General features: G+C 38.5%; 1 protein-coding gene across 1 annotated transcript; it reads right to left on the bottom strand.

Moving 5' to 3' along the window:
* Positions 1–1,887: 1,887 nt before the first annotated feature.
* Positions 1,888–25,056, bottom strand: LOC139943993 (uncharacterized). The gene is made up of 21 exons (XM_071940922.1): positions 24,967–25,056; positions 23,890–23,927; positions 22,712–22,800; positions 21,828–22,050; positions 21,179–21,304; positions 20,284–20,310; positions 19,916–19,942; positions 19,184–19,272; positions 18,798–18,978; positions 17,860–18,002; positions 13,978–14,037; positions 13,038–13,210; positions 12,832–12,869; positions 12,564–12,652; positions 10,428–10,650; positions 9,318–9,443; positions 8,258–8,299; positions 7,404–7,427; positions 6,523–6,611; positions 4,716–4,896; positions 1,888–4,291 (listed from the first exon to the last, which is right to left on the bottom strand). The coding sequence occupies exons 2-21, from the start codon at positions 23,911–23,913 to the stop codon at positions 4,145–4,147; spliced, it is 2,121 nt and encodes a 706-aa protein (XP_071797023.1). The 5' UTR covers positions 23,914–23,927; positions 24,967–25,056; the 3' UTR covers positions 1,888–4,144.
* Positions 25,057–25,214: the final 158 nt, after the last annotated feature.

The following is a 25,214-nucleotide window of genomic DNA, read 5'->3' as shown; positions in this document are numbered from 1 at the left end:
CTTTGTGAGATTGAATAGTCAGTAAAAGTCAACGGTACCCTACGGTACCCTACGGTACCCTACTTTCGGACCTAAGGGCCTCAAACATAAAGCCCTGATCAAGCAATTCGAGTGAGTTTGATTGAAGTACAAAACACAGGAAGTATGAAGTGGGAAGAGTTACTCCCCCTGACACCCCGTGTTCGATGTTTGTGCAAGCTGATGTACACAGCGAAAACACTGTTTCGAGATGCGGGTTTTTTTCTCGCGCGCTGCGTGCCGGCGGGTACGGTCGTCCAGTGGTGCGGCGTGTTGAATTATGAAACGTTGGACGGTGATACCGGCATCTTAGTGTCTTCGACTATGGATAAACTGTGTGTGCCTGTGTTCTGGCAATGAATGATGTGATCTGTACAGGGGGAAGTTTTTTTATACATCTTTTTTTTGATGGGGGCTAGGAATCAGCAACGGGCGACTCAATCTAAAGCAAAAACAGGGACTCCATCTACATCAAAAAAACAATTATAACATGGATGACGAAACTGTCTCTCGGCTGATGGGAAAGGGTATTGTATAACATTAATTTAAGCAGGAACGGTGTTTTGAAGAAGAATGATACATTCATAACGATGGATCCTTGAAATTTTATGCCAAACTCAATTATGATTGTCTCCTTGGTTCGAAGTTATTTAATAATAGAATTTGGTTGAGAAAGAAATGTCACACATAACTGCATGCCAGGAAAGTTATTTCTCACAATAACCTTCAAGTTTTGTTTAGAACTCAATTAAGTAACGGTTCTGCAACGTCCACCACGCTCATAAAGACTCTTTATACGCAGATACGGAATTTAACTTGGTGGAAAACAGTCAATAAAAACCGCCAAGGTTTGAAATTATTTAATAAGGAAGTGGTTGAAAAGAAATGTCACAATATCAAGGATTGAGGTTGTGGTCAATATTCCTTTACTCAGAAAGACCGCCAAGTTTTGTTTTGATGAACCTTTTTGGGTATTGTGAGATACGGAGTAAAAGGTTCGGCTGCAGAAACGAATCGTGGTTTCCGTTATTTGAATGACAGTTCTGTATTTTTCAAGGAGATTTTGTTAAAGGCATTGACACTCAGTGGTAGTTACTCAAAATAATTGTTAGACTAAAAACTTCCTTGGTAACGAGCAATGGAGAGCTGTTGAAGAAAACTCTGTATTGCTCCCTCAGAAGTAACATAGTTTTTGAGAAAGGGGTAACTTCTCCCTCAGTTAATAATATTAAAAGACTTCATCTTAAAGCACACAAATTTGTGCACAAAGGTTTTTTTCAGTCATTGCTCTCTTGCAAATTTGCTGACCAATTTTGTGTCAAAATTTTCACAGATTGTATGCATATCACCCAGTGAGAATGGTATTTGGCAATTATTAAAGGTGCCCAGTGCCTTTAAGCAAGATATGTATTTTCCTCCACAGGATCCCTGCACTCGTTACACGCTGCTAAATCTGAGGCCAATGGTATAAAGCCACCTTGGGAGTCAAATTGCATGGAAAGATTACGGTACGCACCTTAAAGTCACCTGGAAGTGGTATTTTTTCAAAATAAAGCTTTTGTGTTTTGATGAGTGGAATGTGAAAAAACAGTTAACTAAGGTTTTAAAAACATCAGTTCTTATGTTATTTACAAATTTAAGAGTAGACCCCGACCCGAGAGGGCGCTGTTCGTGACGTCAATCGAGGCAGACTTTGCCTGTAATGCGTTGAGTAAACACAATTGCAAAGTACATGTACGGACCAAGTCGTGAGTTTGTAAGTTTCAAAAAAATAAATGTGTTTTTTTCCGGCAATGCCGACCAGGTGTATTGCTGCTGAATGCAGAAAAACACTTTTTGAAATGTACCAACTCACGACTTGGACGTACATGTACTTTGCACGTGTGTTTACTATACGCATTGCAGGCAAAGTCTGCCTCGATTGACGTCACAAAAGGGGTAGGCGGAGTCAGCCCCCAAACAACTTTATATATTTTTTAAACATATAAATCGTGACAAACAATTACTAAAAAATTGTTTTATTGTTCGTAAGCATATACTCTTAAGTTTAAAAGAAAACAAATATATTTCCAGGTGACTTTAAACTGCGTGCCGCATCGCCTACGTGCCCAAATGCACATTCACATCACACGGCCATATTTCCCAAATCGATTAACATTTATTTCCACTTCACAATTCTGGGTAAAATGATAAGTAAGATGGATTTGTGTCAAAACAAAATACTAAATATAGGGCAAAACTGGGAAATTTGTGAAACGATGGGGCAATCTCCGAATAAGCCGTTACTGGGAATTGGGGAATAAAAGTGGCGCAACCTTGCAATATTTATCATGGGTGAATTATACGTCAGATGGATTAGATCAGTTTAATCTAATTCTGTAACTTCACTCTATTATTCATTATTTCTACGAATCTACACTGTAGATTCGTACAGTTGTGTGTACAGACTGTTTACAGGATGTGTCAAACATTTTCCAATTAAACAATTTACTTTTGTAATAACAGAATTGTAAACAAAACATTGTACAGGATAATGATGCAAGCACTATATAATATTGCTATAAAATGTTGTTAAAAAATTAATAGTTATAAATGTGACCAAACGTCGTTTCACTGGGTAAAACGACTTAGAAAAATGTGACCCACTCTGTGAAAGTGAGTCACATGTCGCCCAATGCAATATTAAGTTATGGGCAGTTTAATGTGGACAAGATCTTTAGTTGCATGGTTAACCTTTAGAACATTTACTTTAAGGCAATAAAGCTATGTATACAACAATTTTGTGATCATACTTATGTCTAATTTGTATCCATTTGCACACAATGGTAGTTTAAAATATCATTTTACTTGTAATTCGTTTTTCACAAAAATAGTGGCTAATTTCAAACGGGAGTAACTCAGCAACGCGATACACCCCAAAGCTTAGACACATACCAAATTACTGCTGCTGATGTGTCCTTTCCAGCCATGCATATAACTTAATTTCTAAAATTTCCTACATCTGACTCGTTTTCAGAGCGGGTCACAAAAAGTAAAAAAAATATACTCTAAGATGTATATTTGTCACTACAATATACCTGCCATCGGCTAGTAGGCCCCTATCAACGAATCTACACTTTTTTTTAAAAATAATATACGGAATTCTCAATTCTCACTGCATATTGCTATATTTTCTATAATGTAATTTTGCGAAGCTCAATTTTGATGTATAGGCCTAAACACAACCCTGCGCCCTTCCAAAAAAAAGAAACTCCAATAAATCTTGATAGTCAATAAACTGACACAAGGGTTATATTCTAAACGAAATACTAAAATTAATTTAAAAAACAAAAACTCACAGACAATGTGTGGGTAAAAACAAAAAATAAAATTAATACACACAAACACTCTTTGACTATTAAAATTAAAATAGATGCGTTAAAATCATTTAGTCGCAAATGCTAAAATCACCGGAAAATGATTTTTTTCTGAAAGGCACAATCTCCATTTTTGTTTAAAGTTTCTCTCCAGTTTTTGTGTAATGTCGTACGTCAAGGTATAGTTGTCACATTGAAATGAAAACCGTTTGTTTTTTGCTCGGTTAGCCTTTCTTTCAAACTGGCAACGCTACAATAAAATATAATATCTGAATAATTAAAGAAAAAGATTACAGTACTGTGAAGAAAATTACAACACTTCGTGTTGTCAACCAATTAGCCTTCGTCGAGGGCATGGTGGGCTTACGCATCACGGGACTGGGCCCCTGTCTTTATCCCTGCTATTCAGAACCAGTGATTTCATTGGATAAACGTGCAGTGACGTTGCTTTACATATCTGTATTTTGATTGGTCTGGGGTGATGTGAGTGCTGACAAACATCACCTCGGACCAATCAAAACACAACTTCATTTCGGTCGTCTGCGTGCAGCGTCCAGATGTGTATTATGTACATATAAAACGTACATGTACATGTACATGTACATGTATACTTCCATGACATGTTGTGATGTTGATAGGATTCGACCGTGTGTGAAATGAATGGGGTGAAAGGTGCTGATGGACGGAGATTGGCCCAAGCTATGAGGCCACTCTCTGGCGTTATATTCAGAGTCTCGAAGTGTGACGTCAGATGTGTAAGCTAGCAGTTCTTATTGCATGGTGATTTCACGTACGATAACGTCCCCCTGCACTGCCAAAGCATTGACAGTGTTCACGCCTTGACGATGGTTGTATTCCACCATTTTGTTTCCATCTACCAGGACGACGTAGCATTTATTCATGCACAGTATGGTTATCTGCAATGTTAACAATCATCACTTAGCAGTAATATAATGCCTTAAATTGGCTATCATGATGCGACATCGGTAATCCAAGACCACGCCCACATACTGCCTTCAACCATCGGAAAGCAATAAGAGACTTTCGAACTCTAGGTGGCAGCATACTTACAAGGTATATTTTCCATTGATTACATAGTCCTACCGAGCTGCTCAGACAGCAAACAAAACGAGCGCAGCACAAACAATTTGACTTTTAAGAACACGGCAAAGATGACATCGACTGGTTTTCAAAATTTCGAAATTTAAAACCGTAGGCCTAGGCCTACTTCATAAGCAGCCCTATGAAACTGAGCCCAGTTTTCTCAAAAAACAAAACATGTTTTGCTCTCATTGAAAATATAATAACTTGGGGAAAACAACCACTGGATTAAGTACTTACCATAAAGGTGCCTCCAGCTAAGAACGGGAAGAAGGGCGCATCCTTCTCTTCGCCATGATCCCAGCGTCCACCTTTGAGTGAGTTACGACGGATTGTGGAGTCATTGAAACGCGGATTGAAGTGGAACGCGATGTTAGGTCTTGGGTTCTGTTGCATGGAACTCTGCAAGTTGATGTCGAACCTTAATAACGAGGATAAAACACACTACAATATTGCAATCAAAACTACCCATATCAATGCTAAATCAATTGTAAACTACGAAGATAAACCAATTTTTCAAACTTGTTTGTATTATGTCTCCTTCTTTGGTGACGTCACACAAGATACGACACAATACTGTTATCAAAGTTTAATACCCATATGAATGGTTAATATATTAAAACTTCTATAAAAAAAAAAATAAAAAAAACAAAAAAACAAAAAAAACAAAACAAAAACAAAAAAACATGTTTTTATCAAAGGGGGTTAAAATAATGTTTTAATAATGACTATTTGCCAACCCAGTTACATTATCTGGTATTTAAGACCCACCATGCAATGTGGTTGTCCGCGTTTGGAAACAAAAGGGAATTTTACAATTGTAATAAACAACAAGACGCTAGGTTTGGCTTACTGGGTTGATTTTACCTTTCCATAAAATAAAAAAAGAAGATTTTATGAGTTTGGGGCATTTAATATTTGTTTAATATCGTAAATTGTTCAATCCTTGTCATTGGAATAGTGCGACCATTACACACCAATAGTGTGACGTTTTTAATGTCAAATTTAATGTTGTCGGGAGCAGTGAACGGCCCAACTTGTACACCCCAATGGGAGACTTTTGAACGTTAGGTGGCAGCAGACTCACCAGGTAAATGTCCATTGTTTACGTAGATCTGAGCATGCACGCTGTCACAACCAACCCATTGGGGGCTCTTGGTTCCAAATGAACGGCTCAAATCAGCTTCTCAGTTGATTTCCCACCACTCTCACATCAGGAATGTCAAACCACCTCCCTTTACCTGTAGACTTTGATGTTCAGGTATAGGGTAGGGCCATGATCATAGGGTAGGGCCATGATCATGCCGAGCTCAGCTCGCATCGTGCCTGACCATGATCTAATACATCCGTGCCGTATAGCAGGCAAGCGAGAACTCTGACTGCCTAGCACTACCTTCACACACCTCATCCCCACTGACTTCCAAACTGGTACTGTGCACCTAGTTACACTTACTCCACTTCGTACCCAAACTACCACAGCGTTCACTCCTGTACACCAGTGACATTCCCAAGACATTCCTGAGGGACTACGTCCCAGTAAACAAAAGAGAGCGACCCTAGCAATGCCTTTGTACTTACACTACAAGTACTGCTGCTGCACAGTAGCACTTGCTCACCTGCCAAAACTATTTCCAACAAAGCAGTTGCTTCACAGTAGTGCTTGCAGTTGCAATTACACAGTAAAGCAACTTGCATTATAGCATTTATTTACAGAAGAAAATCATGGCCCTTCAATTTAGTGTACAAGGAACATACAAAATTAAAACAACTTCCATGGGTCTAGCTTTGACACGCACATTACCAAAAACAATCGATTTATACCTGATAAGTCGGCTGCCACACTAGCGTCCAAAAAAGCCCACCATTGCCCAATGGAATTATACTTTTTACGTTTGTAGTATAATGTTGTTGAACAAATAAAACTAGCCATGATTGCGTGAACCCTCGGTCCTGGGACACTTGAAACGCTTGGTGGCAGCAGACTTACCACTACCTGGTGAGTCTGCTGTCACTTACCCAAAAGTCCCCCATTATATCAGTACCATACCTGTTTGGGTTTGGTTTGACCGTCAGCTTCACTTTGATCATGGCGCCACTCTGCAAACTCCCACTCAACGCCCCAACATACGGAGTAGGCTTATGGATGGAATAAAGACAATAATAATCGTGAAACTTTGCAGTTCATGGAAATGAATGCATGTTTTTGGCTATAGACCCCTACAGTGTTATTAAAGGCACTGGCGGCTTCAGTAATTGTCAAAGACCAATATCCTCGTTGTATCCCTATGCATACACTAACACATCTGTAAAAATTTGTCAATATTGGTCATCAAAGTTGCAAGAGAATAATGAAAGAACAAACACCCTTGTTGCACAATTATTTGTGTGTTTTCAGATGACTTAAAAGGCTTAAGATGTATTGAGAATTTACCTCCTCAAAATCTACCTTACTTCAGAGGGAGCCGTTTCTCACAATGAGTTACTTTCGCCAGCCCTTCTTCGCTCGTTACAAAGTAATTACCAGTGTCAATTTCATAAAGCTGTTAGGCAGAAAATACTGATTAACAAAATTCCTTGCTTAAGAAAATTTAGTGGGGCACCATTCACAACAATGTAAACTTATTGTAATTATGGCTAGTAACCTCTTTCTGCTAAGCAATACTTTTCTTTGCTTAGCAATTATGTGTGCTTACGGATGAAATTGATCCCTGGTAGTGACATGTAATGAACAAGGTATACACATTGAATGAAGTAAAATTAAAAACCTCGATCCCACGAGATTTTTCAAAAGCCAAATCGTTGCTGACTTCATAAATCTCGCATTTTCTGTCCTTGACTGTCTTTGACTGAAATAATTTTACTTAATTTGTTTATTGGTCTCCTTTTTGACCAATATGGATATAAATATGTTAATTGAACTCAACTTACCGGATTCATGATTGTCATCTCGTTCTGTTGGTGGTTGAAGGCACGTTTGGAAAAGGGAAAAGAAAATCAGGGAATTAAATCAGACACGATAATATTGTGAAAATATATGCTGTTCAAATGCTTGCAAGTACAGTGAGAAAACACTCATCCGGACTAATTCTATATTTTTTAACGCTTACTCCTTGAAAACTTGCAGGTACAACCATGTTATTTTACCCATATAAAACTCGGTAGGAATACAAGTTTTGGTATAATTATTAGGGATAAGTGTGAGAAGGATCCGTGGGTCTCAACGTTTCGAACTAAATAAGCTTACACGCCGGTTCTTCTTAGAACCATGATCATTATTATTTTTATTATTATTATTATTATTAAAAAGATCTAATTATAGCGCATTTCCAAAATAGACCAATGCGCTTTACAATAAAAAATTGAAATTAAATACAATAGAAAGCCAATTTATGCACACACATAAAAAGCACAAGAAACAGCACATTGGAAGAGTATTAAAAATTTGCAACATATAAAAACCTACGGGAAAAGCTTTGCAAAGAAAAAATAAAACAAACCAGCAACATTAAAATTCCTTTGGAAAGAGGAAAGTTTTTTTAAACTTCTTAAACATTTTTACACTAGGGGCATTACGAAGGTTTACAGGGAGACTGTTCATGGTTATGACTTTCCCCAAAAGAGTTCTATATTGTTACCTGCAAATTTGCTACTGTAATAACAAACGTGTGTAACAATCACTGTAACAATCGTGTAACTATATACGGCGGGTATAAACTCCTCGTGCAGGAATTTCCTAGCAGCTACTAAGATAAATATGTTAACGATAGATAAGGTTCGGTTACCGTAAGGGCAGCTGGAGGATACGCAGCCGCTGGTGGGATCACCTGCGTAAAGATAAAATAAAATAAAGAGAGTAACAGTTTTCACGAAACGCGTTTGACAAATACATCCATTGTTCTCAAACTACATTTCTGTAACTTCGTGGAAATGTAATAGATGTTAAATTTTGGTTTTACCCGTACACCGATGTGGGTTAGCGCTGTATACTGAGTACTTTGCCCGAGTTATGTGGAAAAAAAATCACAGGCATATTACTCGGGTGGGATTCGAACCCACGACCTTTGCAATTGTAGAGCAGTGTCACGGTTTGATATGGGGGGGGGGGGGGTTCAATATATACATGTACACTAGCAGAAATGTCTACACCGCACCAAAGTGTCACATTACATTTTAACAACTTTTCCCGATTAATATAAAGCAACTCAAACAGCGAACAAGCAAGACTTGCGAGACACGTGTTTTGTACACACACGCGCTTCTTTCCATAGCCTTTTAGTCAAGGCGCACAAGGCACTCCCAGATGTCACGCAAAAAAACCGTCGCCGCTCAAGCATGGGCCAATTTCATAGAGCTGCTTAAGCAAAAAAGTTGCTTAAGCAAAAGCAAGAAAACAACTCGCTTATATTTCAAATGTTACTGGCAAAAATGTCATGCCATAGGCCTATACATTGCTTGTGACTTGTTTTTAGCTGTTGTTTACTTTGCATAACAATTGAGTGGAGTCTTGGCCGGTAATCGGATTTGGGCCCAATTTCATAGAGCTGCTTAAGCACAAAACTTTGCTTAAGCAAAAAAATCCTTGCTTAGTAAAATCAGATTACCGGCCAAGACTCCATTAAATTGTTATGCTAAGTAAACAACAGCTAAAATACCAGTCACAAGCAATGTATATGGCATGAAATTTTTGCCAGTAACATGTGAAAAACAAGCAAGCTTTTTTTATGCTTAAGCAATTTTTTTGCTTAAGCAACTCTATGATTTTGGCCCCTGGTCTTTGTTGCGTGCGTGACATAATGTGGGTGCCTTCGCCGCGTGCGCCTTGACTTAAGACTGCACGCTTACCACTGAGGGTGGATCGAAACGGATGTTATAGATCTTCACTCCTCCACCAATTGAAATGGAGCTCACTCTCTGAAGATCGGGGATACGATGTCTGAAGGAGGCAAAGTGAACACCATTCACTGCAACCTGTAAGTGTTAAAAAAATAAAATAAAATCATAAAACCAAAAAGTTTCATGAACTACAGCCATCTTGGTCATGTTCCCCGTGTGCTACAGCAGTTGTTAAAACGTATCAGATAAAAAGGGAGTGGGTGGATTTCACAAAGAGTTAAGACTATTCTTATCTCGATTTAGGGACGAGTTACTCCTCCTAGCTTACAATTAGCCTTAAGTTTTTAACAGCTTCTAGGACTAGTCCTAAGTTAGGATTAGTCCTAAGTTCTTTGTGAAATCGACCCCTGGGCTGTGTTTCACAAAGAGTTAGGACTCGTTTTACCTCGAGTTACTCATCCTAACTTGGGACTAGCCTTACGTTTTTAATATCTCCTACATGTATAGGACTAGTCCTAAGTAAAGACTATTCCGAAGAAATCGACCCCAGATCAACTGCTCTTTAAAAATTGATCTAATGGGGGAAGAACATGAAAACACCAATACTAAATAACATGCAATGTTTGGGTAAAGTTTATTGGAATTGGTGAAAGATAGCTCCCGTCATTTGGGGGTTGGGGTGGGGTGATATGGGCACTGCATCATTGCCTCACCCGACTTCACATTGTCTTAAAGACACTGGCTACTATTGGTAATTGTCAAACCAGTCGTCTCACTTGGTGCATCTCAACATATGCATAAAATAACAAACTTGTGAAAATTTGATCGTCGAAGTTGCGAGATTATAACGACAGAAAAAACACCCTTGTCACACTAAGTGGTTTGCTTTCAGATGCTTGATTTCGAATTTTGAGACTTCAAAATCTAATTCTGAGGTCTCGAAATCAAATTCGTGGAAAATGACTTCTTTCTCGAAAACTACGTTACTTCATTGAGGGAGCCGTTTTACACTACCAACAGCTCCCCATTACCAAGTAAGGTTTTATGCTAATACATGTAATTATTTTTAGTAATTACCAACAGTATAAATGATTTTGGGAGGATGTTTTCCTAACTTACCTTATATTCGTTCACCTCACACAGTATAATGACCTCAAAGTTTTGTCCCCTCACAAACGGGAAAGTCCCTCCACGCTCCTCGGGTCCCCACTGCTGGGACTTCAGAGCGTTTAACACCACATACTGGGCGTTCTGTTGCTTGAAAACGAAACGTGGATTGAAGTGGAGCGCGATGTCTGACCGTGGCTGGCTCTGAACACCACACTGGAGGTTTATGTGGAATCTGTGACAATAAAATCGTGGATTGAAACATTTTAAATTGATTTGCAGACAAAAATTGCCACAGATTTTCTGACCAAATGCATTTTTTTAAATTTTATATCTCTCATGATTTTTATTACTATTTCAGAGTGTGTTATGAGTGTTTACTATTTTTATGAGCAAGGTCTTGGAGGGCACAACTTTTTTGATGACAGTTTTTTAAATTTGTACTTTTGCTCATCCCTGGACGGCCTCTGCTTGTTATAATTGTATTGTCCGAACAATTAAAAAACACACAAAAAAACACACGATTGGTTGGTTTGTTTCCAACAAGTCAACACTTCTTTTGAATAATTGTGTAAGATTATTACAAACTGTGGCAAAAACTCGGGCTGTGACGCTGGAAATGTCTAAGGGTGCACCCCACTCAGTTAGGAGAACACATAGCGTCGCGGCTCATTGCAATTTGTTGTATACCCACAAAATACTCGATATTAGACCAAATTGAGAGCCCCAACAAGGGTCTCAGTGTGAACGTGTTGCTCAATATTGTGACCTGGTGCTGTTGGCTTCCAACTTGAGGTACTTTATATGACATTGGGCCCAAACAAATTGGTACTATTTGCCGAGAGGTGTATTTAGGGACAATTCGCAAGATTGATGCTCGGACGTTTGGATAAAAATTACACTGGTGTAGGGGAGGGGTGTTTTGGCTTGGAGGAGGAATAACTCGACGGACCCCTCCCCCCATATTAAATTGAGCAGATATTTTATGTTCAAGAGTCCATTAATAATTGTCCCTTTACTGTAAAACGCTGTGAGACTTCAGGGTATTTTGTTCGTTTTTTTATTTTATTTTTATTTAGCATTTTGCACTGTATGACTCCTCTTTTAATTTAAAGGGAAGGTACACGTTTGGTAATTGTCAAAGACCAGTGTTCTCACCTGGTGTATCTTAACATAAGCATAAAATAACAAGCCTTTGCAAATTTGAGCTTAATTGGTCATCGAAGTTGCGAGAAAATGATGAGAGAAAAAACACCCGTGTTGGACGAGTTTCACTTTCTTGTCCGAGTGGTGTCAGTTTCGCTCTTTTGAGAGTGAGAGTCAATCTGTGTCACTCTTTTTCAGTGAAATTGGAACGAATGTCGCTCTTAATGAGCTGAATATACCCGTCTCACTCTAAAAAGAGTTGTACACCGTGCTCTTTGCAATAGTGTTATGGGGGACAACACGAGTGGTTTTTCACTCGTACACATCCATCTATTGTTGCGAATCACGTACCTCGCTCACCTTTAACCTTTTACCGATACCTATGAAAGCATTTCTCACCACGGGACTTTTCATTTTCTCCCCAAATGTGATTTCTCGCACGCAATAATGCCTAGATGTACTGACATTTTTGAAGATTGATGCTCGGACGGGTTGGACAAATTACACTATGGTGTAGGGGTGTTTCGGTTTAGGAATGGGGAAAAACCCGACGGGCCCAGGGAGTTCCCATATTAAATTGAGTGTATTTTTTAAATGCTTAGCATTTTGCACTGTATGCTATAGGAGTTAATGTAGTGGTGGGCACCCCTATATTGTATCATCAATCTATCGTTGCGAATCACGTACTTCGCTGACCTTTGACCTTTCACCGAGACTTATGAATACATTTCTCACTACGGGACTTTCCATTTCCCCCCCCCCAATGTGATATCGCCAATGTTTTATAATATCAACAGCTCCCCATTACTCGTTACCAAGTAAGGTTTTATGCTAATAACTAATTTGAGTAATTACCAATAGTGTCAACTGCCTTTAAAGTTGCCTCGTGTGACAAGACCCATCAGGTAAAGCGGTGTGGAATAACTTCTCAAAAAAAAAAAAACTCTTTCAATATGTTTATGACCTCAAGTAAAACAAATACACATTATTAGATGTCCTTACTTTTCACTTTGTGGTGGCACATATCCTTGTATGAAAATAGTCTTGGACGGGAAAAGTCCAGCAGGAATGTTTCCATCATAGGGAATCACCTATTATAGCAGCAAACAAACAAACAAAAACACACAGAAATCATTTATATGTATTGAGAAATGGGTGTAAAATAATTATAATACTTATATGAGCTTTGTGGCCGACCCTTTCATACGCACAACCCACCTCTACGAGCCCATCATAAATTATATTAACTTAAAATTATATGAAAACTTACAGGATTATTGATGATATCTGCCATCTTGTCAGCGTTTCCTGGTTGTCAAAAAAGGGTATTAAACAGCTTTAGTATACACATACAGCTTTCATGTTAAAGTAGAGTTTCTAACTGAAAATGAAATGGCTGTTTTAATTTTATGCGATACAAATACATAGGTTATTTAGGTATGGTTGCTTTTTGAATGGATTCATATAAAAACCTACCTACCTCAACTGCAGTCGGAGGTACGTATGGCATTCGCCGTGTACACAATAGTGCCACTTCATTATTCAGGTTGGACCCTAACCATTGGACGCTTGCAGAGACGGCGGCCTTAAAGGGGCACGTTGCCTTAGAGTATCTCTCAAAATATATCGCTGTTTGTAAAAAAGTTAATTATATAGCGCTTTATCAAGGGGCGTATCAAAGCACAGACTCTAACCGTTGGACAATCGAAGAGACTATGACCTTAAAGCCAGTGGACACTATTGGTAATTGTCAAAGACCAGTCTTCTTACTTGCTGTAACTCAACATAGGCATAAAATAACAAACCTGTGAAAATTTGAGCTCGATTGGTCATTGGAGTTGCGAGATAACTATGAAAGAAAAAATCACCCTTGTCACACGAAGTTGTATGCTTTCATATGCTTGATTTCGAGACCTCAAATTCTAAACTTGAGGTCTCAAAATCAAATCCGATGAAAATTACTTCTTTCTCGAAAACTACTCCACTTCAGAGGGAGCAGTTTCTCGCAATGTTTTGTAATATCAACCTCTCCCAATTACTCGTTACAAAGTAAGGTTTTATGCTAATTAAAGGGGCACATTGCTTTAAAATATCTCTCGAAATACTGCTGTTTATAAGAATATGTTGTTTATATAGGCCTACGTAGCGCTTTATTCATTCATTCATTCATTCATTTTTATTAAAAAACCAACTGGCAGCACGAAGCTGAATAATGTGGCATTACAAGAGAACAATATTGATAAAAATCGCATCCCTAAGGAGCGTATATCAAAGCACTCAGTATTTTTCTCCTGCATGGTATGTGTGGGGAGCTACGTTTTGAAGTATATAACTAAGAACTAGTCATATAGGCTGGCTGACACTATGACGAATACGGCAAGCTACCTTAAGCTGCGAATTGCAATTTTGAATTTACCGCCGATCATCGTGCGTTGCCGTCAATGTCGCTGACGAATCCGCTAGCGACCGCAGACGGCTGTAAAAATCAGTTGCGTCCGTCGGCAAGTTTTCAACATGTTGAAAATGTTGTGACGGCAACAAAAATCGTTGTGATTCCGCTCAGAATTCGTTGGAGAACGCAACCCTCATTTCCTTGACGCAGACGGCTGCAATCGTCAGTCGCTTGACGTTTCCATGCCGTGCGATTCCGTCTCTAGTCGTTTCGAGATCGTCACAATTTCGTTGGTAGTTGTTGCCTGTGTGGACGACCAGAACATTGTAAAGAGTGGGAACGCTGTCGCTTTGCCGCCAACATTTTGGGATTTTCACGTTCGTCACCCTCTGTCGGGTCTTTGCCGCTACTATTTGAGCCAGCCTTAAAGGCAGTGGACACTATTGGTAATTACTCAAAATAATTCTCATCATAAAACCTTTCTTGATTACGAGTAATGGGGAGAGGTTGATAGTATAAAACATTGTGAGGAACAGCTCCTACAGAAGTGACGTAGTTTTCGAGGAAGAAGTAATTTTCCACGAATTTGATTTCGAGACCTCAAGTTTAGAATTTGAGGTCTCGAAATCAAGCATCAGAAAGCACACAACTTCGTGTGGCAAGTGTGCTTTTTCTTTCATTATTATCTCGCAACTTCGACGACCGATTGAGCTCAAATTTTCACAGGTTTGTTATTTTTTGCATATGTTGAGACACACCAAGTGAGAACACTGGTCTTTGACATTTACCAATAGTGCCCACTGTCTTTAAAGGGGAGTTACAAACCTCGTCCTTTCTCAAGATAAGACTAGTCTTAACTCTTTATGGAATCCAACGGACATTTTGTTGCAGTAATAATTTTAATATTTACCAATGATGTATTGTGCCTAAAAAATGTCATTACGAGTAACCAAAACAAAACCCACGGTGTTAACTCATGGGAGCGATAACAATCGGGGCATGACCGTGACATTATTCCAGGCATGTCTATAGCACAAGTTTTTTTAAGGGATCTTTGAATCCTCAGGTATATTGCTTTGTAAAATAAAATCAATTGTGAACTTGAACGGGACATAATGTTTGAGCACACGCAAGAGTTGCACCGTGTACACATGCATTATGATCACATATAATGATCACACATAATGAAACGAAATGAACGGTGCAAATGTTCGATACAATGTAATTTACCTAAAATATTATCAATGGGAAATACCTAAACAGAAATACGTGCAGAGAAATGTGTGAAATTTTGGGAATATGTTCCTCACACTAACCTTCAAACCCGCGCCCACAAACAAACCCTATAGCACAAAGGCTATCGCTACAATCAGAACTTTGATTGTAGGGATCACAAGGGCTACATTGCAACATTTCCAGGCATAAGCAAGCATGGCGAGGACACCCAAATAAAGCAAAGGCATAAACCTTAAAGGCACTGGACACTATCGGTAATTACTGAAAATAATCATCAGCATAAAACCTTACTTGGTAACGAGTAATGGGGGAGAGGATGATAGTATAAAACATTGTGAGAAACGGCTCCCTCTGAAGTGACGTAGTTTTCGAGGAAGAAGTAATTTTCCACGAGTTTGATTTCGAGACCTCAAGTTTAGAATTTTAGGTCTCGAAATCAAGCATCTTGAAAGCACACAACTTCGTGTGACAGGGTTTATTTTTTCTTTCATAGTTGTCTCGCAACTCCGACGACCAATTGAGCTAAAATTTTTACAGGTTTGTTATTTGATGCATATGTTGAGATACACCAAGTGAGAAGACTGGTCTTTGACAATTACCAATAGTGTCCATTGTCTTTAAATGAAAAAAAAAAAAAAAAAAAAAAAATGGTTTATAATAAAAACAAACGTTCCACGATGTAGAGTACAATAATGGCTTCGTGTAAGTACGGAATCGTTTTTCTATCATTCATTAATTGCTGATGATTGTTTATATCGCCATACGGATCCACATATACAATAGTAAGGTGGGGCATAGGTTGGTAGCATATAATGATGTAAACAAGATTAGAATAAGTGAATTTATTATGGCTATACTTGGTAGGTATAGACCATGTTTACAATAAGTGTGACCTTGTACATTCTTTGAGTATTCTGGCAGGCACAATGCTGCACAGGTCATATGGGAAAGTTGACATTTTGTGTCATAATTTCCACATAAATCCAAGAACTATGAAAGTAGAATCATCATATCAAAAGTTGATAAGAATAAAATGTAAAATGTTATGTTGTCTTCCACTAGGCTGTGTACAAACCTTGTCTACAGGATGTCAATGGCTCTGAGGCTCTTTTGTAAACGTATGTGATGTCACAGGTCACATCGTCTATACATGGTAGGTATAAATGACCGATGTGTGCCGGAGGGTAAAATAAAAAACAAAATGCAAATAATCAGAAGTGCGATAGCACAGAATAAAAGTCCAAAGCACTTGGGCTACGGGTTTGGTTGTAAAAGCAGCAGTGACACCGTTGAAGAATGCGACTATGTCGGCGTTCTGTGCGTGCCTTTTTTTCGCAAAGATAAGCAGAAAACATTGTTTAACAAATTTCTGGTAAGTGGAAATGAAAATAACAGAATGGTATTTTAGCAGGTACTATTTTAGTAAGTATGTACTTGGCTTATGGCCACTGGGTAAAAAATGTCACTAAGATTAAAGCTCATGATCTACATGAGCCATTTTCACAATCTACTTCAGATAGTTACTACAAGCCTTGATTTCTCTTTTCAATTTTGTTGTTCAATTTTGATGCAGTGAGCTAATGGCACTGGACACTATTGGTAATTACTAAACATAATTGTTACCATAAAAACCTACTTGGCAACGGCTAATGGAAAGCTGTTGATAGTAAACCACATTGTGAGAAACGGGTCCCTTTGAAATAACGAATCTTTTGGGAAAGACGTCATTTCTCACTCAAATAATAAAAGACTTCAGGCCATTTCTTACTCAAATAACAAAATACTTCAGGCTTGAAGCCTTTCATTAGGCATCTGAAAGCACACAAATTTGTGCAACAAGTGTTTTTTCTTTCTTTCATTATTCCCTTGCAACTTTGATGACAAATTGAGTCAAAATTTTCACAGATTTGTTATGTTATGCTGTTGGGATACAGCACGTGAATACCGGTCTTTGACAATTACCAAAGGTTTCCAGTGCAGAAACAATGTTCAACAAATTTAATAAGCAAAAATGAAATTACCAATATGGTATTTTAGCTTGTTTATTTTATTCAACTAGAGCATAATTTTGTTGATTCAAAGCCGTATCCTATAAGCAAACAGATTTGTGGCTCGGTTATTAGGCTTTCTTTCAAGATGGTAGATTTATAGTAGCTAAGTATTGTAGTGTCCAAAGAGAAAAAGAGTCCATTAAAGGGAAGGTACACGTTTGGTAATTACTCAAAACAAATATTAACTTAAAAACTGACTTGGTAACGAGCATTGGAGAGCTGTTGATAGTATAAAACATTGTGAAAAACGACTCCATCTGAAGTAGCATAGATTTTGAGAAAGAGGTAATTTCTCAAAAAAATAATAAAAGACTTCTAGCTAGAAGTCTTTTATTCCTATCTGAAAGCACACAAATTCGTCCAACAAGGGTGATTTTTCTCTCGTAATTTTCACGCAACTTCGATGACCAATTTAGCTCAAATTTTCACAGGCTTGTTTTTTCTGCTTATGTTGGGACAAGTGAAGACAAGTCTTTGACAATTACCACATGGTACCTTCCCTTTAATGTTAACAAAATTTAAACCCTTCTGCTCAGTGTGTTTGGGGGTAGTAGAACAATCAACATTCGTGCTGGAAGGCGTTTGCGAAATCGTGCAATCTGGATCACAGCTCTATTGCATCATGGAGATTTCTTGGATGCTAACATCTCCATGCACTGACAAAGCATTGACAGTGTGCACGCCTTGACGATGGTTGTATTCCGCCACTTGGTTCCCGTCTACCAATACCTTGTAGCATTTCTTCATGCACAGTATGGTTATCTGCAATGTTAACAATCATCACATTATGACATTAAAGTTCGAGTGCGCCCATTGTTTTAGTTGACGCATTCACTCGAACGACTCGTTTGGAAGTCTAGTCAACCATCGTTACGACGGAATTCAACACCCCATTGCCTTCTGCGTAGTGTCACTGGTTCCCCTCTGCGCTTAAAGCGTGTTAGCATGGAACAGGCCATTGGGACCGTAGTCATAAGGCTGGTTCCAAATGGTCGAACACGGTAGTCGACCAATGGTCGACCAGCTTGGGTTCGGTTTAAAATGTTCAACCTTTAGTTAACCATGGTGCACACTCGAACTTGCTCCATGCTGCTAAATCAATAAACCAAGACCACGCCCACAAACTGGCTTCAACCACAAGAAAGCAATCGCCATTTTATGTTGCCAAAAAAAAAAGTTTGATGGAACACCACCATAAGTGCGGTACCATCAGCACTTTTCTCGATCAGAATGAAACATGCTCAATACATTACAATACAGATGGTTTATGTACCGCGATTTCATCACAATCACAGTGGTTTGTGATGATACACAGCTACACAAACTTGACAACGATAATAGCACAATTGCAAATCAAAACCATAAACAACCAAACAAACGTTGCAGGAACAGGTTTGATTTCAGATGCTTCTTGAAGTGAATCAGCAGAGCGCAGAGATGGTGGGGGGGGGGGGGGCTATTCCAAAGTTTAGGGGCGTATAAAGATAATTTTTTTCAGCAGCTGATGCAAGAGATCTGTGCTCACCAATCTATGAAAACACTGGATTAAGTACTAACCTCAAAGGTGCCTCCAGCTACGAACGGGAAGGAGGGTGCATCAATCTCTTCGCCATGATCCCAGCGTCCATCTCTTAGTGAGTTACGACGGATGGTGGAGTCATTGAAACGTGGATTGAAGTGGAACGCGATGTTAGGTCTTGGGTCCTCTCGCATGGAACTCTGCAAGTTGATGTCAAACCTGAACAAAGATAAACCAAAGTTGGACATTTCTTTGGTGACGTCAGAGCTTCCCTAAGAGCTTTGCTAACAGGTTTGGCAAACGTACGGGCAGGATTCACTACGAAAATACAACCCATCTTTGCAATCAATTATCGATGATAAATAAAATGTAGGCCTACACTACTGTGTTTAATCACTGGGTCGGTACTTATTTCAGTGTTTACCTTTTGGGGTTTTGTTTGACCGTCAGCTTCACTTTGATCATGGCCCCATTTTGTAGACTGCCACTCAACGCCCCAACATAGGGAGTAGGCTTATGGGTGGAATAAAAACAATAATAATCGTGAAACTTTGCAGTTCTATAACAGTGTCTTCAAAGGTTTATTGAAATGAATGCATTTTTGATCAAATATACGCAATCTTTTTTCGTGAGGCTTGGTATTGACACGAAGTAAGTTTTTATAGAACTCCCATATTGAACCTGTTTTCTTTCTTTTTAACAGTAGGCCTACCTACTCTCTTCCAATCAAATATATGCACATGATTGGAAGAGAGTAGGTAGGCCTAATGTTAACAAAGAATAGAAAACAAGAACAGTTTCAATATGGGAGTTCTATTAAACTATTTTCGTGTCAATACCAAGCCTCACGAGGAAGATTGTTGTCTGACATGTCAAACTGAGCCAAATATGAACACCCACAAAATCGATGGAGGTCAGTTTGCGAATCGACCTTTCACCTTTATACTTAAGCATTCTTAAAAGTATAGGGAAACGTGAACTTGGTCTACCTGGGGATAACTTGACTATTCCATATCGTAGGACGAGTTGGTCTTTGAAAATAATCAGTTTTCATGCCCCCAAATCTGAATATGACAATGCACTAACGCATCTCAGATTATGCATTCCTATCAAGAATATTCTTCGCGACCACCTTTAGAAATGGAATTAAACTTACCGGATTCCTGACTGTCATCTCGTGCTCCTGGTGGTTTAAACACATTTGAGAAAATAAGGAGAAAATAAGGAAATCAGACACGAAAAAATGTGTGTACAAAATATTTGCTGTTCAATCGCTTGCACTTACAATGAAAACACAACAATGCTCCTAACTAAGTACACTCCAAAAAATATAGAGTTGAATCCAACACTTGGAATAGCTCGGTGCGTGACAACACTTTCAAAGTGATGGATCCAGCGCTTTGTTGGTTAAATCTAGCATTTTAAATTTTTGATCCAACGCAAAAAGGGTTAATTCAACAATATGAGTGTTACTTCGGAGTAAACATATAATAATATATAAACAACATATTTGAAGTCGGTTACCGTAAGGGCAGCTGGCGGTGGGATCACCTGCGGAAAAGATAAAAGAAACAAGAAGAAGAAAAAAGTTTTCACAAAAATGTATTTCCGCATTATTCTTATATCATGACACTTGGACTGCGTCAAACAACAAAATTCAAACGCCGACAAACAAGACGGCCTCCATGGAAAAACTGCAGTTAAAGTCACCTGGAAGTGGTATTTTTTCAAAATAAAGCTTTTGTCACTAATATATGTATTTTGATGAGTGGAATGTGAATAAACAGTTAACTAAGGTTAAACAAAATCAGTTCTTATGTTATTTACACATAATTTTTTTTCCCGGCAATGCCGACCAGGTGTATTGCTGCTGAATGCAGAAAAACACTTTTTGAAATGTACCAACTCACGACTTGGACGATCATGTACTTTGCACGTGTGTTTACTATACACATTGCAGGCAAAGTCTGCCTCGACTGACGTCACAAAAGGGGTAAGCGGATCGAGTCAGCCCCCCAAACAACTTTATATATTTTTTAAACATATAAATCGAGACAAACAATTACAATTTTTTTTATCGTTCGTTAGCATATACTCTTATGTTTGAAAGAAAAAAAAATTCTATTTCCAGGTGACTTTAAATACATGGTTGCATTTGTTTAATTTATCTAGTTTTGTTTTCTCGAAAAAAATCAGTAAAGAACATTTAAAAAGACTTTTCCAGAGTTGCTGAATAACGCCCCATATGGATTGTTCATGCAAGCTTTACCAGGAACGTTATGCGTTTACGTTACGAAGAGGGTTGGTTCAAAGTTTCTTCACACATGTTGGTTTCTGTGCCGTTTCTTGCTAAATTTATAACAAAGCAAAAAGGAAAGACAGACTTTCAAAACAAAACACCAAAACACACGCCGCTTACCACTGATGGTGGATCGAAACGGATGTTGAAGATCTTCACTTCTCCATCAATGTGAACGCAGGTTACTCTCTCAAGATCGGTTATGCGATGTCTGAAGGTTATGAAGTGAGCACCATTCACTGCGACCTGAGTGTTATTAACAAGACATGTAAAATCAAATAATTTCATGAACGATAGCCATCTTGGTCATGTTCCCCGTGTGCAACACCAGTTGCGAATGCGAGTCAGTATTGTATAAAAAGGGACCAGACCAGTTGCTCTTGTTCATTTGATCGAGGAGATAAAGACATTAAGACAACAAAATACATCATTATTTAAGAAAACAATTGATGACAAGAACAAATCATGCAATGTTTTACAGAACCAGTGATGTCATTGGATACAATGATTTTATTGGATAAACCGGCAGTGACGTAAGCTTTTCATACTGTGTGTCTGTATTGATCCGAGGTGATGTTTGTCTTTTGCTCGTCTAGTGAAATAAATGTTGGTGAAATGAATGCAGATAAAAGGTGATTACTCCGACTTTTGATGGAGGACCCATAGATGGGAGTGGGTGGCCGGGGTGGGGTGGCGCCTGACGTCACTCTGTCTAAAAGGTAAACCGATAAATTGATTGAACTTGATTATTGATCTTTTTCTAACTTACCTTATATTCGTTCACCTCACACAGTATAATGACCTCAAAGTTTTGTCCCCTCACAAACGGGAAAGTCCCTCCACGTTCCTCGGGTCCCCACTGCTGGGACTTCAGAGCGTTACAAACCACGTACTCTGCCTTCTGTTTCTTGAAAACGAAACGTGGATTGAAGTGGAGCGCGATGTCCGACCGTGGCTGGCTTTCAAGACCACACTGGAGGTTTATGTGGAATCTGTGAGGCAAGGATTTCAAATGTAATTGCAGACATGAAGAAATTACATTGTTTGTTTTAAAAAGGCACTGGACACTCAAAACTTACTTGGTAACTAGCAATGGAGAGCTGTTTGTGGTAGTATAAAAATGGTGAGAAACGGCTCCCTCTGAAGTAACGTCGTTTTTTAGAAAGAGGTAATAAATTCACTACTTCGCTAAGCCCTTTGTTATTCATCTGAAAGCACACAAAGTTGTGTAACAAGGGTGTTTTTATCATTCTCTTGCAACTTCGATAAACAATTGAACAGTTTTTCACAGATTTGTTATTGTATGCTTATGTTGGGATTTTACACCAAGTGATAAATAATTATTGGTCTTTGACAATTACCAAACATGTCTAATGCCTTTTTTTATGTCCATCCAAAGCTATTGTTCAAACGCGTTTTAAAGTGGATACTAATTTCTGATAAGTGTAATCATGGTTTGCCCTCTATATCATGTTTGAAAAATTTAAATTTAAAACGAAACCACGAGAGCCCCTAGTCTTGGTGTGATACCACGTTTTGATTTCTCACAATTTCCCCCGCTAGAGGGCGCTTTTGTCCACGGACCGCTCTCTGATGGTGCGCAAAATTCAAGCGTCAAACGCACGAGAATTGCATTCTACACATAACCCTTACCTTTCGCTTTGTTGTGGCACATGTCCTTGTATGAATATGGTCTTGTACGGGGAAAGTCCAGCAGGAATACATCCACCGTATGGAATCTCCTATAGAGTAATAAACACACAGAGATTGAAAAGTATATATATTGAGAAATTGGTGTTAAAATATCGAAAGGGCCAATACTAGAGCCTTGTGGCTAACCCTTGTCCGGGCCGCAAATCTTTTTTCTAAACAAATTTTTCCACTGTCGTTGTGTTTTTCAATGGGGAATTTAGTTTTTTTTTTTTAATCGAATAAAAAGAAAGGGAATCCTTTAAAAACAGTAACCTTTCTGAGGATGGCAATTCTAACGTGCAGAAGAAGACAAATGCCGGCCCAGGGTGCCCGACCCTCAATAGGAGCCCACCATTGTAAACACTTGCCAAAAAATCTGCCCCTGGACTGGCGAAATGCAATCGTTAGACTACCTGGAAGGCTGTGGAATTGTTCCTTGCAATGCCTTGGTATAATGAGTAGTGAGAAAATCATTCATGCCGTTTAACCTGCCAGTATGTTATAACTTCCCAAAGTAAAGAGGACTATTGCGCACTTTAGGGTTAAAGGCTCTGGAAACTAATTGGTAATTACTAAAAATAATTGATAGCATAAAAACTTACTTAATAACGAGCAATAGAGCTGTTGATACTCTTTTAATGTAAAAGAGTATGAAGGACGACTCTTTTTCGAGTGATCTTCCACTCTTTTTAGATTGAAGTTTGTTTTCTTTTTGAGTGATTTTTTACTCTGTCGTGGAGTGAAACCCCTCTAAAAGAGTGAAATAACCACCAATCTTTTTGAAGAGCCATATGAGGGACAGCTCGAAATGTAAAGAGTGGTGTTTTTCACTCTTTTACATTTAGAGAGTAGTTTAAAACATTGTGAGAAACGGCGTCCTCTGAAGTTACTTATTTTTTGAGAAAGAGGTAATTTCTTACTCAAATAATTCATAATTCATGCCTGAAGCCTTTTATTAGGCATCTGAACACAAATCTTGCAACAAGGGTAGTTTTTTCTTTCGTTATTCTCTAGCAACCAATTAAGTCCAAATTTTCACAGGTTTGTTACTTTATGCATATAATGTTGGGATACACCAAGTGAGAATACTGGTTTCAGACAACATAGCAAACGTGTACAGTGCCTTTAAGGAAACTTACAGGGTTAGTGACGATATCAGCCATCTTGTCAGCGTTTCCTGGTTGTCAAAAATAAATAAATATATAAAGCATTTGGTATCTAGTTTATATTGGTTGTAGAAACCTTTTAGAAACTACGGATTCAGTTTATTTGAAAACCCCGAATGAAGCAGCTTTTGCCGAAAGAACTTATAGGGCATGTTCCTTGCATTTTGAATATGCCTGAAGTCGGGTCTGCATCAAACCTTTACTATATTATGCCTATTGAAAGTGTATGTGTTATCTATGAAAATAAAAACAATAACGTATAGTATTTCGTAAACACGCCACTATAAAGATTCCTTTCAATACTATCACAACCTTTTGGGTCGCTCGTGACACAGACTCGGTTTGTATAAACTTGAATGTACTTCCTCTTCTCTTTTCCGGTCCTATATAAAGCTTTCATGTTAAAATGCAATGTAATAATATATTAAAGCAATGAACACTATTTGTATTTACTAAAACTCATTGTTAGCATAAAAACCTACTTGGTAACGAGCAATGGAGAGCTGTTGATAATATACAATATTATGAGAAACGGCTTCCTCTAATGTTACGTAGTTTTTGAGATAAAGACAATTAATTTTCTCCCTCAAATGTCAAAGACTTCAGGGGTGGATTTCACAAATGTAGTCCTAACTTAGGACTAGTCCTAGGCAATGTTAAGAGATAGGACCAGTCCCAAGTTAGGATGAGTTACTGGTCTTAACTTAGGACCAGTCCTATCTCTTTGCATTGCCTAGGACTAGTCCCAAGTTAGGACTACCTTTGTGAAATCCACCCCAGGCCTTTTTATGCATCTGGAAGCACACACATTTCTGCAGTGGTGTTTTTATTATCATTCAACGACAATTAAGTCAAACGTTTCATAGATTTGTTATTATATTATTATTTTGGGATATACAAAGTGTGCAGACTGGTCTATGACAGTTACTAAAGGTGCCCAATGCCTTTAGAGAAATTTCAAGACACTTTTTTTTTCTTTCTGTAAAAACAAAGATCAACTTATTGGTAGTTTTATACTTTCTAACAGGAATAAACGTAAAGCACACCTACCTTAGCCTCAGTCGGAAGCTCTTGTGGCAGTTTCCACCAGGACACGACAGCAGGGCCACTAAACTATTCTGGTCGGACCCTGCCCGTCTGGTGTTTGATGGACGTGACCATGACAGACTAGGCGTGTCGAAGTTTCGCGCGCATTATTTGTTTCCGAACCCTGGATCCCAAATGTGCACGGTTTGAAAGGGAAAAACATTTGCGAACTTTAACGGGTCCCAACGTTTGAATACAACGCGGGAGTTGCA

This window comes from Asterias amurensis, chromosome 1 (assembly GCF_032118995.1).
Source record: "Asterias amurensis chromosome 1, ASM3211899v1".
Taxonomy (NCBI): Eukaryota; Metazoa; Echinodermata; class Asteroidea; order Forcipulatida; family Asteriidae; genus Asterias; species Asterias amurensis.
Note: the sequence above shows the minus strand (reverse complement) of the source record. Positions and strands in the feature narration are given on the sequence as shown.